The sequence below is a fragment of the Vicia villosa genome, linkage group LG1, assembly GCF_029867415.1.
Source record: "Vicia villosa cultivar HV-30 ecotype Madison, WI linkage group LG1, Vvil1.0, whole genome shotgun sequence".
NCBI classification, from domain to species: Eukaryota; Viridiplantae; Streptophyta; class Magnoliopsida; order Fabales; family Fabaceae; genus Vicia; species Vicia villosa.
The window spans coordinates 195,675,420-195,689,082 of record NC_081180.1 but is presented as its reverse complement, the minus strand read 5'-3'; the positions used below and the strand labels follow the sequence as shown (position 1 = coordinate 195,689,082).

Genomic DNA, 13,663 nt, shown 5'->3' with positions numbered 1-13,663 from the left:
GAGTTTAAAATATGATGTATCCGGTGAGTAACGTCCAAAAATGCTTCTTGATAAACTATGTTAGGTAACCTTAGTATTTCTCATGTTATTGGGAAATGAAACAAGACACTTAAAGTGAAGAGTGTCGTTACTTGTTATTCAGTATACAATACAAATTAGTGGGATATTTGTGCGTTCGCACGGGTACTGGTGTGTTGATACAAATTAGTGGGATATCTGTGCGTTCGCACGGGTACTGGTGTGTTAAACTAAATAGTTATCTAAAGTTAGTTAAATTATTTGTCATTATATCTGTATATGAAATATTGAAGTTAGAAATATAGTTATCTAAAGTTATATGAAATATTGAAGTTAGAAATATAGTTATCTAAAGTTAGTTAAATTATTTGTCATTATATCTGTATATGAAATATTGAAGTTAGAAATAGTAGAAATATAATATTTAAATAAAAAAGTGTATCTAGCTAAATAATAATTAGAATAACATATAATGTAATAGTATGTCCATTTGTTTAAAAGAATGAAATAGAAATAAAAATAATCTTTAACTTATGCATTTTATAAAAAAAATGGTAATTATAAATGAATATAAAAAATAGTAATACATATTAAATTTTTAAAATGACTAAAAATAAATAAATTATTCAGACTACAATTGAAACTGCATTTGAATATTATAAATAGGTTGATTTAAAAAAAAAAGAGAGAGACTCCATCTATCAATTGAAGTTATTTCAAAAGCTAAAAAGAAGTTTGACAATGTACATATGATAAAACAAATAATGTAGATAAAGATAATATAATATTTTAATAAAACATTTAGTTAAAGATAATATAATATTTTAATAAAATATTTATATAAAATAAAAGAAGGTAGAAATTTGTAACGTTAATTTAATTAAATGGTGTATTTTGTTAACCGAAAATATGTGGTAACTAATGAACGCAAGTATTGAAACTTGTAAATTATTCAAGTGCCACCAGATACTTTTCCCCACCAATTCAACTCATACTTCGCCGGCATCGAAAAAAGGTGTCGATTCATTTGCTCAACCATGGCAAAGAAAACCTTGCGCGAAGAACTTCAAGGCCCGGCCATGGAAGATCAATCTTCACGGTAAGTTTTATGCTATTATCTACCGTGTTGGTTTTTAAGCATTTCTTCTGTTCTTCCGACATCCCTTGTGTCGAGAAAGATTTAGGTTAAGTATATTTTGTGCATGGACCTATGTCATCCTTTAATAAGTAAAATGTCGACAGTTTAACGCGATTTATGTATTCGGGGGTATCAGAATCGTGGGTTGTTTTGAAGAAGTATGTATGTTTTAGGATGCATTTGAAGTAGATTTAAATGTTGATAACTTATTTAGCCCTTATGCATCCGAGTGTTTGAAGTTAGAAGAAATAATTAGGGTTTATTTGAAATTTTGTGGTTGCATGCCACCTCCCCATGGTGTTAGGTTTTTATCTATCAGGATGCCGTTCTCATGTGACGGGTTTTCTTATTGCAGACCGGATGGTCCTTCGCACGAAATAAAAAACAATTGCAAACACACACGTAGTGCAACTCTTAAAATGATGTTGGAGGAGTTAGCAAGTATTAAGAAAGAAAGCATAGAGGCCATGGACGAAATAGAGGTATCAAAGGTTAAAATAGTTTATGGGATTGAGAAATCCTTACCGTCAGGTAGGGGTGGGAATAGGCTGGGCCGAGCTAGGCTTTGCCAAGCCTGAGCCTGGCCTGCTATAATATTCAAAGCCTAAGCCTGGCCTGTAGCCTATCATAGGCTTATTTTTTGGCCTGAGCCTGGCCTTTTTGAAGCCTGATTGGCCTATTAGCCTACTTAAAAGCCTATTCATTTGAACATTTGTAAATAAGTCATTCAACTCGTCTTTATATAGACTAACAAATTAAAAGATCAATGAGATTAAATGTTTGTTTGCATTAGTTTATTTGAGTTTACCTAGTAGCATAAATTTTGTGATATTATTTGTTTGAGAGAACTTATCGAAACAACTAATTATGACATTGTTCATAAGATTCTTTTCATCTTATTTTCATAATTTCTTCTAAATAACTAAAATTTATTTTTATATTTTTAATTCAAAGTAAAAAATATAATATAATAATAATAAAATTATTCATATGTATTTAAATAGGCCGGCCTCTTAGGCTTAAAAGGCTTTTTATGTGGCCTAGCCTTTTTAGCTAAATAGGCTTATAAAAAAGCCTAGGCCTTTTCTATTTATCTAAAAAGCCTGGCCTGACCTAGGCCTATGTAGGCTGGGTCGTAGGCCCCTGTTAGTTGGCCTGGCCTATTCCCACCCCTACCGTCAAGAAATGCAACAGGTGTTATCATTGGTGAAGAATCTGTAGGACGTATTGCGAAAGATATCGTGAAAGGACATTCTCAACTCAATCTTGATGGTGCTGCAAGAAAAAGCTATCATGCATCTGTTTACATATCATCTTTTCAATCAGCTGCAAGCAGCAGATAATTCTGATTTGCTTTTTAGCAAAATGAACATGTAATTTTACATAAAAACATCGTTGAATATACTGCAAGTATGATAGTAAGATTTCTTTATTTGTTTGCTCTCTGTGAAGGAGTAAAAAACATAATAAGGACTTGGTAAAACGCAAGGGAAAGGCTGTAGGATTGGCAAACGGTGATTTATCTGAAATGAAAACGGAGAAAGCCAATGGGAAAGGTCCTTGTTATGGCATTGCTGCTGGAGTTGGACGGGAAACGCGTCATGAAATTGTTTACATATTAAGTGACACCGAAAGGTACGTCTCTTGTTAACCGGTGCAGATATGGGGATGTTATAATGTTAGAATGATGAATATTTGTGGCTTTTTCCCGATTTATTTCATGTTTTCTAGTTGAAGTTTCTTGTAATGATTGTAGAGTTTATAAGCAACATTTAAAATTTTGAGAGTTATTAATTCTTACAACAATCTGTTTGGTTTAGGGTTTATACTGTTTTTGGGTGCATTGACAAAGTTTCCAAGTAGGTTAATGTTAATGTTTTTTATTTGTTTAAGCAATAGTGGTGCCCAGACTGGAGAGGGAAGTTCGAGAAAAAGTGGTCTGCATGAGGTTACCAGGTTTGTCATGAATGACAGGTAATCCTTGGAGAAAGGAAAGAATAAAGTAGTGCAGAGAGAAGATGGGTTGAATGTTAAGACAAAAGGTGTTGTTATTGCTGAGGAAAGGAAAGGGAAATTGAAGAGAGTAGGTGGTTGCGAAGGTCATGTTGGATGCAGCGAGAAACAGAAGGATAAGACTGTTGGTTCTTGGAGCTTATTGTTGTTTTGTTATAAAGTCAGGGTGTATACTCCTATCATCGTCAATCAGGACGAAGAGTATTGGATTCGATAAGTCTTATATGAAAATAAGATCTGCAAAAATATGTTGGTATGAACCGTGATTACTTGATTATTTTTAACAGGAGAAGTCAGATTGTTATTTTAAAGAAGCTGATATTGTTTGATAACGTTTACAGAATTTTCCAGTCAATGTGATCGACAGTTGCCTTCGACAAAGAATTCCAAACATTGTTCTATATGATTGTGACAGAGGAGAACCCTATTATTGTGAGATTAAGAAGAGGCGCAAGAAAAAGGAAAATTTTTTGTATGGAGGGTGGTTTGATTATGCAAGGGAAGCCAATTTGAAGGAAGATGACAAACTGCATTTTGTCATCCGCTATCCACCAGTGGAGGAAAGTATGGTTTATGTGGAGCGTCGGGCTGCAACTCCAGGAGGGCAGTGAAGATTATTCGTGTTGTATTTTTTTTAGCCATTAGAGTACCTAATAGTTGCAACTGTGTTGTAACTTTGTCTCAGAACAATGATCATTTTCTTTCCAAACAATTGAGGATTTTATTGTGAATTTAAGTTGAATTTTTGGTTTTATTATGTTAGATGTGCAGACAATTGTAGTGGGTTTATTCATGTTTTATAAGTAACTTATTATGTTATAACAAATTCTGCTGTTTATTAATGGTATTATTCTTGTTTATTAAGATATAGTAATGACTTCATATTTGTAAGTGTTTTATGTCTGTTCTTTGGTATGTGTTTTACATACACATGCAAGAAACCAAATACCAAAGCCATTGACAAAGCTTATGTGTTTGACAGGAATTATGAAGTCACAAGTGTTTTTTGTTGTTGTGAATTTCATGTAAAATGAAAGAATTAGTTGAATGAAAGATGACAAAAATAGACCGTTAAATTAATAAAAGTAAATCACATAAAATCTTTGACAAAAAATATTTTGTATAGAAACGTTAATTGTCACAAACAAAAATGTAGTAAAGGAGTCAAAATTTTAAGTTGTAGTTGAATATGTAAAATGGTGGTTAAAAATTTCCTAAAATTTATATAATATATATAAGAATAGTGGTTTATATTGGATAGAAATATTGTGGAACATTTTATAAGTATTTATTAAAAGTGTAAAATAAAGTAAGTTTTATAAGAATGAAGTAGTAAAAAACTTAAAGAAAAGATATAAGGCCTAGTAATGAAAGAATAAAATCGGTCCATTTATGAACCCAGGCCCAAATAGATTTGAAACACTGATTAAACATAGATGGTATAAAAACTTAACATGCAATTAGGCTTTATTTTGGCACATAAATGCTTACACTTGAAAAGCTGCTTGTGGAAGAACAAAGAAAACGATAATGGCTGATATCGTAAGGGGGTTCAGTTTTTGCATGAAATATTTTGCTATGATATTTGTAATTTTTCTTCTTTTAATATTTTCCTAATATTTTTAGTTTGGTTTTTGCAGATTAAGGGGAGAAGTCGAAGACGATTCAACTCCGGTAGAAAGAAACTAAGGACTTAACAATGATTTGGACCGGGTAGATGCTGGCGTAAATGAAGAAGAGGAAGATGCTATCTTTGAAGGCAGTGTTGAGGTGGAAGTGCGTGGCGATGAAGTCATTAATGTTGAGAATCCATAGTATGCTGGATACGGAAATACGGAAGCAGACAATGAAGACAGGTAACTTCGGGAAGCCAAATATATATATATATATATATATATATATATATATATATATATATATATATATATATATATATATATATATAGGGAGCATATCAAGTAAGAGTATTTTTAAGTGAGAGATGAGAGAAAGAAATATTAACCATTGGATTCATCAAGAGAGATAAATTAATAGCCTCATTAATCTATTAACATTCTTTCTCTTAATAAATCTAATGGTTGAAATTTCTTCCTCTCATCTCTCATTTAAAAATGCTCTCACTTGATATATATATATATATATATATATATATATATATATATATATATATATATATATATATATATATATATATAGTTTTGTTATTGCAAAATGTATTAAACAGTTAATTTGATTAGAGTTTGATTTGTGTGAAAGCTCTATTTGATAATATAGTAAAGAGTTACGTAATATTTGAGTCTCTTGTCGTATATAATATGGATGCATTTGTTGATTTGAATGTAGCTCAGAAGATGATAGTTGTGTTGAGGAGGTTACAGATGAGGATTCAATAGTTTGTCCAATATACGTTGTTTGGAAAATGAAGATAACTTCAAAGATGATTAATAGGAAAAAACTTCTGGTAAGTCTTTAATTAGGGAGATTGTAAAGTATACATAGCATGATAGGGCAGCTGAATTAAATGTGCTGAAAGTAGTAATTGTTTATTGCAGAAAATTCCTCAAGAAGTTGTTGCAAAGTGTTTCCTAACTGGCCATAGGAGGATAAAGTTTTCTGATGCAGATAGTGGGGTGTCTTCTTTTTGCCAGCTTCACTATGTAAAAAGAAAGGACGTGGTTGAAAGGTTTGTTGGTCGTGGCTGGTTTGATTATGTTAGTGTTCTGGACTGGCCCAATTATCTCAATTGGACCATTCCACTCTTTGATCCAAGGCGTCCTGGCCCAAGGCATCCGGGAAAACACTAGACGCATCCGAGCACGCTGTAGCCTCGTGCTCGCTAACGACAAGCTCGCGTGCCACCCAGTCCAGCGCCTCGCAAAGAGGAGCCTTTTCCGCATGGGACAATCCTATAAATAGCACTCTAATCCTTGAGGGCAAGGTAATCTTTTCTTACCCAAGTTCTCTCACTTTGTTGTACCTTGTTATTCAAACACTTACTTTGGCATCAGAGTGCCTTGCAGGTATAACCACATTTTTTCCCCTTCAACCGTTCCGGATTTCAAGCCTTCACTGTTGCTGGCCATCTGATCTGCTCAGTAAGATCAATGGCGCCGTCTGTGGGAACCTTAGCTCCCCTGTTTCCTTTTCTTGCACTTCTTGATCCATTCTTGTCCTCTGCAAGAATTTAGAAACCAAAGCTATAATTCAACCATCACCTATGGCTAGCAACAACGAAGACTCCTATTCTCTGGATGCTATAACAATCAACAAGAACGACATCTCTGTCGTCATTCCCCCATCAAGAAATACCGTTCCACATCCTCGGGACGACCTCACAGCATCTCCGTCCCCGAAGGGTTTCCACGACGATACCGTCCATCACCTCGGAGATACCAGCGGCAAAGACAGCCACGAAGAGGTTCTGGGAAACCCTTTCTCTTCCAAGGGTCCAACTCCCCAAGACCAAACTATGGCCGCCGTTCTGGCTGCCCTTGCGCAGACGAACGCCCTTATCCAACAACAGAACGACAGGATCGGGGCACTCGAGCAGAAGCGCCGCTCAAAGACTCCCCCCGGTCGCAAAACTCGCCCCCATCACGAGGCAGTCCTCAAGAAACGCCCTCGTTCCCCTTCCCCTAAGGAAAAACGCGGGTCTTATTTCCAAGAAAGGGTCTGGCGACCACCGTTCCCGGCACCGTTCGCAATCTCCTCGACCAAAAAGAAGATCCAAGTCACCTACCGCAAGGCATGATGACAACCGTAGGCGACGTAGGCGAAGCCGCAATCGGTCCACCACGCCTTCCGCCAGCGACGAGGAGGAGGAGTGCCGGGGCCCTCTGTCCCACGCAATCTTGGAGGCGCCCCTACCGACCAGCCTTGAGAAGCCACCGCCACTAGGCACGTACGACGGGACAACTGACCCAGACGAACACATCGAGAACATCGACGCCCTCCTGGATTACAGAGGGGTGCCGGGCGCAATCAAGTGCCGGTTATTTCCGACCATTTTATGCAAAGGAGCCATGACGTGGTACAAGAGTCTACCCGATGAATCCATCACGTCATGGAAGGTGCTCGGAAAGCTTTTCTCCAGGAACTTCACGGCCTCTCGCAGACACCCCAAGTCAGAAGCCTCCCTAGAAGCCATCATTCACGAGAAAGACGAATCCCTCCGAGCCTACATAGAGAGGTTCAACAAAGAGGCCGTGCAAGTGTCCACGACTGCCCACATGAAGAAGTTCTTGCTCGAACGAGGTCTCCGACCATGTTCAGATTTCGCCAAAGCCGTTGGGATCGAGACGCCCGCCATTTTGAACGAATTCTTCCTCAAAGCCCAAGCATACATACAATACGAGGAAAACGAAGCTGCTCACGCAGTCCGTACCTTCAAGCAGGAAGAAAATACTAAAGGTGCCCGTCAAGAAGATTCTCGCCAGGGATCCGACAAGAAGAAAGAAGATAAAGCTTGGGATCATAAGGACTACAAAGCCCCAGCGGGAAAATTCTGGGAGTACACCCCGCTGAACGCATCCAAGGAGCGCATCTTGAACGAATGCGCGAACGCCGAATTTCAAACAGGCAAAGTCCATTTCCCAAAGTCCATGCCTGCACGGCCAAATGTCGACAAATAAAAGTTCTGCCGTTTCCACAAAGGCCACGGGCATAACATCGAAGACTGCATCCACCTAAAGGACGTGATAGAAATATTAATCCGAGAAGGACACCTGACGTAGTATGCAAAAAAGCACGAGGCCACCAAGGAAGCCAAACCGGTCGTCGAGGAGAAACCAGCAGAAGATACACCCGCCATGCAAGTGGCCATGAGTATCACCAGGCCGGAGGACTTTTACCTCCCCGACTGGGCTAGGGTATCGTCCACCCCTCTCCTCACAGCCCATGGGAATTCTTCCCTTCCGCCATGGTCATCTCCGGAGGAGGATTCCGCAAACTCACCATCGGATCCGTAAAACGGAAGTTCGACGAGCTAATTCAGCAAATTCGAGCAAAGCATCTACTCTTGACCTTGCCTTGGGCGGCTCATCCCCCATATCGTTCTACAGGGAAGAACTGCCGGGCGGAGCACCCAACACAACCATTCCCCTCATTATCCGGGCTCGAATGGCCAACTTTGACGTACACTGCATTTTGATCAATCAAGGGAGCTCGGTGGATATTATGTACTCCCATCTATTCAAAACATTGCAACTGAACGACAGCCACCTCACCCCCTACGTAGGCTCAGACCTACAAGGTTTCAATGGCACTGTGACGAAACCATGGGGATTCTTTGAGCTTATCGTTTCGGTTGGATCGGCAAAAAGCGCGAGAGCTGTCAAAGTCCAGTTCCTAGTCATTGTTTGCCCCTCGATCTACCAATGCATCTTGGGACGCCCGACGCTGGCCGAACTGATCGTCGTCCCCTTAACCGTGCATCTCAAACTCAAATACTACACAGCCAAAGGACAAGTCGCAACGCTCCACGGAGACATCAAAGCGGCCAGAAGGTGTTTCGAAGCCTCCGCCAAGGGCCTTAGCTCGATAAAAGCGGTTGTTCAGGCGGGTGCCGAGCCCAACAAATCTATGTCCCGCATCGACACCATCGACCTGGACAGCCGCTTCCGTAAACAATCCGAGGGGAAAACAGACGTGAAGACATTAGAAGAGGGTCTCCGACCAATCCCCAACGGGGATTTAGAGCTGATAACCCTCGATGATGACCCGACCAGAGGTGTCAAGATTGGGACAGACCTGCCCGAACTGGCCAGAAGGCAACTCCAGGCCTGCCTCAAGGAGAATGCCGACCTGTTCGCCTGGAGCGCAGCTGAGATGCCCGGCCTCGACCCGGAAGTAGCATGTCACCACTTGACGATCAATCCCGCATGCAAGGTCGTCGCCTAGAGGAGAAGAAAGCAGTATCCGGAGAAAACGGCTGCGGCCGAACTAGCTGTTAGGGACCTCTTAGAGGCTAAATTCACATCGGAAGCCAAGTACACTACTTGGCTCTCGAATGTTGTACTTGTAAAGAAATCTAATGGAAAATGGCGCATGTGCATTGACTATACCGATGTTAACAGGGCTTGCCCAAAAGACGCTTATCGTCTACCTAGCATAGATAAATTAGTTGATAATTCCGCGAGTTTTAAATTACTATCGTTTATGGACGCATATTCTGGGTACAACCAAATACCCATGTCTAAAACGGACAAAAAATACACGGGTTTCATGACTGAATCAGGCAACTATTACTATAACGTAATTCCCTTCGGCCTGAAAAACGCCAAAGCAACATACCAGCGAATGATGAACAAAGTGTTCCGGGCGGAAATCGGCGATATGCTCGAAGTCTATATGGACGATATGATCGTCCAATCCCAAGAGGAAACCGATCACTCCGTCCACCTCAAAAAAAGTCTTCGAGTAAGCCCGGAAGTGCAAAATGCGGTTTAATCCCAAAAAATGCACTTTCGGAGTCCGAGCGGGCAAATTCCTCGGCTTCTACCTAACAGAAAGAGGGATCGAAGCAAATTCGGACAAGTGCAGGGCCTTTTCAGATTTCCCAACACCGAACTCGAAGAAATCTATCCAATCCCTAAATGGCATGCTCACGTCGCTATCCAGGTTCGTAGCCAAATCAGCGCAGCATGCCCTCCCACTCTTCAAACTCCTGGGTAAGGAAACCTATTTCGAATGGACAGACGAATGCGAGCGCGCCCTCTCCCATATCAAGCAAGCCCTATGATGCCCACCTGTCCTCTCGAGGCCTGAGAACGGAGAAATCCTCTACCTCTACCTCGTCGTTGCCACCGAGGCTGTCAGCGCGACCCTCATCAGAGAAACCCCAGAGGGCCATAAGCCCGTCTATTTCACGAGCAAAGCGCTCTAAGGCCTCGAGGTTAGATACCAGCAGATCGAGAAAGTCGCACTCGCACTAATCACCGCGGCTATAAGACTGAGACACTATTTTTTAGCACACACCATAGTCGTGCGCATCGAACAACCCATAAAGCAGTTACTCGGATGCCCCGACATGGCTGGAAGGATGCTCCACTGGTCACTAAAACTCTCAGAATTCGACATAAAGTATGAAGGAAGAAAAGCCCTTAAAGCACAGGTCCTAGCGGACTTCGTAGCCAAAATGGCCTTCCCCGAAACAACGACCTGCAACGCTCGGAGATAGACTGTTAGAACAAGATTTGTTCTGATCAATATTCTTAGTTTTGATGATAACAAGGATATGAATTTTGTGTGAGATAATGTGGTACTCTAATACATTGCAAATTCCCTTTCAGGAAATATATAAAGAGTATGCACAAATCAGCGCTCAGAAGCTTTGTCTCAGAAGGTTCAGCATGCAACATCAGAACATGGTCTGGCAAGACATCAGAAGATGGTCAAGGCAGAATCAGAACATGGGTCTATGGAAGCATCGGAAGAACTTGAGATCAGAAGCAGAAGCACTGAAGTTCTCATGGTATCACGCTCAGAAGCATTTCAAGGTCAGAAGACAAGAAGATGCTATGCACCAAGCTGTTTGACTCTAATGATATTCAAACGTTGTATACACAAACATCAGATTAGAAGAAAGTACAGGTGGCAGGCTACGCTGACTGACAAAAGGAACGTTGGAAGCTATTAAAGGCAACGTCAGTAGACACAGCGTGAACAAGGCTCGAGGTAGTTGACAAAAGCGTGAAACATTAAATGCAATGCTGTACGGAATACGCAAAGCATTAAATGCTCCCAACGGTCATCTTCTCAAGTGCCTATAAATATGAAGTTCTGATGAGAAGCAAGGTTACCAATTCTTGACGATTTCTGTGAATATTAACTTGCTGAAACGCTGTTCAACTCAAAGCTCAGAAACTTCATCTTCATCAAAGCTCACTACATTGCTGTTGTAATATATTAGTGAGATTAAGCTTAAACGTTAAGAGAAATATCATTGTTGTGATTATAGCTTTTCAGAAGCATTTGTAATACTCTTAGAATTGATTACATTAATTTGTAAGTAACTAGAGTGATCAAGTGTTGATCAGGATACTCTAGGAAGTCTTAGCTTGTGTCTAAGCAGTTGTAATTAGAGTGATCACGTGGTGGTCATGATACTCTAAGAAAGTCTTAGCTTATGTCTAAGCATTTGTTCCTAGAGTGATCAGGTTGTGATCAGGATATTCTAGAAGACTTAGTCGTGGGCTAAGTGGAAAACCATTGTAATATGTTGCGATTAGTGGATTAAATCCTCAGATGAGGTAAATCACTCCGTGGGGTGGACTGGAGTAGTTTAGTTAACAACGAACCAGGATAAAAATAACTGTGCAAATTGTTTTTATCGTTCAAGTTTTTAAGACTACACTTATTCAAACCCCCCCCCCCTTTCTAAGTGTTTTTCTATCCTTCAATTGGCATCAGAGCGCCGGTTCTAAGGTGCAAGCACTTAACCGTGTTTAGAAAAGATTCAGGAAGAGAAAAACGCTTCAGTAAAAGATGGTTGGTGAAATTCCAACAAATACATCTGCATCTACATCTGGCTCTGCTGAGCAATACAACGGTAACAATACTTATACTAGACCACCAGTATTTGATGGTGAAAACTTTGAATACTGGAAAGATAAACTGGAAAGTTACTTTCTTGGTCTATATGGTGAATTATGGGATCTTCTGATGGATGGTTACAAACATCCAGTGAAAGCCAGTGGCGTAAGGCTTACAAGGCAAGAAATGGATGATGATCAGAAGAAGCTTTTCAAGAATCATCATAAATGTAGGACTGTTTTGCTGAATGCTATCTTTCATGCTGAGTATGAGAAGATATCTAACAGGGAAACTGCCCATGATATATATGAGTCATTGAAAATGACCCATGAGGGAAATGCTCAAGTCAAGGAGACTAAAGCTCTTGCTCTAATCCAGAAATATGAAGCCTTCAAGATGGAGGATGATGAAGATATTGAGAAGATGTTCTCAAGATTTCAAACTCTAGCTGCTGAAGCCGAAGGGGCCTCAAAAGGAGGTTGGAAGAAATCAAAAAAGGATGGGTCGAGGAACTGCACAACGACCTCTGGGCCTATCGCACCACCCCACATTCTACTACCGAGGAGACTCCCTTTCGGCTTACGTACGGAACAGAAGCCGTGATCCCCGTCGAGGTACACGTACCCACCAGGCGTGTCGAGGAATCCCTCGAGAGAGAGGGCAACCTTGAGGCCGTTAGGGAAGAGAAATCCGAACAGGAGCCGCTCTGCGTGAGGCTTCGCTCAAACAGAAAATTGCCCTACGACATGACGCAAAGGTCATCAGACGAGAATTCGAAATAGACAGTTTAGTACTTAAAAGAAACCACAAAGATTCCCGCGAGGGCAAACTGGCCACAAACTGGGAAGGCCCCTGTTGCGTCTAAGCAAAGACCGAAAACAGGGAATACTACTTAGAAAACTTAAAAGGAAAAAAACTCGCTCGACCTTGGAACGCTGAAAAACTCAAGCAGTATTACAGCTAAACACAGGTGCGGCCCGGGTACACGCCGAGCACCTCATAATGAAACAAAACGACAGAAGTCCGCTCTCTTAATGGAGCAGACTCCTTATCCTTCAGGGGGCACGAATACCGAGCATCCCTGTCGTAAGCAAATACCATGACGGCAGAACACCCCGCTCGCGAGGGGACCGTTCATGCCATGAGACTCAGAACTCAATACAACGAGGCCTAAGACTCAATCTCGCCAGGCACTTGCCCCCGGCCATCGACCATAGTTCCACACACTTGGCGATCAATACATCTGAATCGAGCAAACCTCCTAACTAATGAAAATACGAGAAAAAACTAGAAACAACTACAGTACTTTATTCATCATCCACGAAAGTTACAAAATACACGCATTAAACAAATGAAAAACACATCATTCTACCCGACGCGCAAACTCCTCCGAGTGAAGGTACTGATACCAGTCCTCATCCCACTCCGTCTCAGAACCGTCAGCATTGGTCACAACCCTCACACCTGAAAACTGAGCCTGCGCGTCCAGACTGAGAGCCCCCTGAGAGCGGGAAGCAGACCCGACAGAGACCTTCTTCTTCTTCTCCTTCACCTCCTTGACTCCACGAGAACATGAGGTTGTGAAAATCTTCTTCCCCTTTGCGCCACCCATTCCTGCGTAAAAATGAAGAAGGAGAGGCCCATAAGACCTCCTTTTATAGGAAAAAGGAAAGGGAACAGAAGCGTTTTGGAAACAGACAAAGCATTAAAAGGCATAACCCTTGGAAACCGGGGACACGCCACCCAAGGAGTCAAAACGCGTGCGAACAAACTTCGAGAAACGAATATAGCAAACAAAAACGTTAAAAATAATGTACGTTCAAATTAAAATTGAGCAGGCAGCCCAAAAATGTGCCCGACTAACGACCATTAAGGCCGAGCCGGTGAAATCCTTACAAACCAAAAACGGGGGGCATCCCCCCCGGTACATCACAACAAAATATCAAATGGCACGCAGGCCAA

General features: G+C 41.0%; 2 protein-coding genes across 2 annotated transcripts; both read left to right on the top strand.

Annotated features, from left to right (window-relative positions):
- Nucleotides 1-7,191: 7,191 nt before the first annotated feature.
- LOC131662215 (uncharacterized) lies at nt 7,192-7,800 on the top strand. The gene has a single exon (XM_058931937.1). It carries the CDS (start codon nt 7,192-7,194, stop codon nt 7,798-7,800), a length of 609 nt encoding a protein of 202 aa, XP_058787920.1.
- A 265-nt stretch (nt 7,801-8,065) lies between these two features.
- LOC131662207 (uncharacterized) lies at nt 8,066-9,616 on the top strand. Its single transcript, XM_058931926.1, has 2 exons — nt 8,066-9,016; nt 9,068-9,616. The coding sequence occupies exons 1-2, from the start codon at nt 8,066-8,068 to the stop codon at nt 9,614-9,616; spliced, it is 1,500 nt and encodes a 499-aa protein (XP_058787909.1).
- Nucleotides 9,617-13,663: the final 4,047 nt, after the last annotated feature.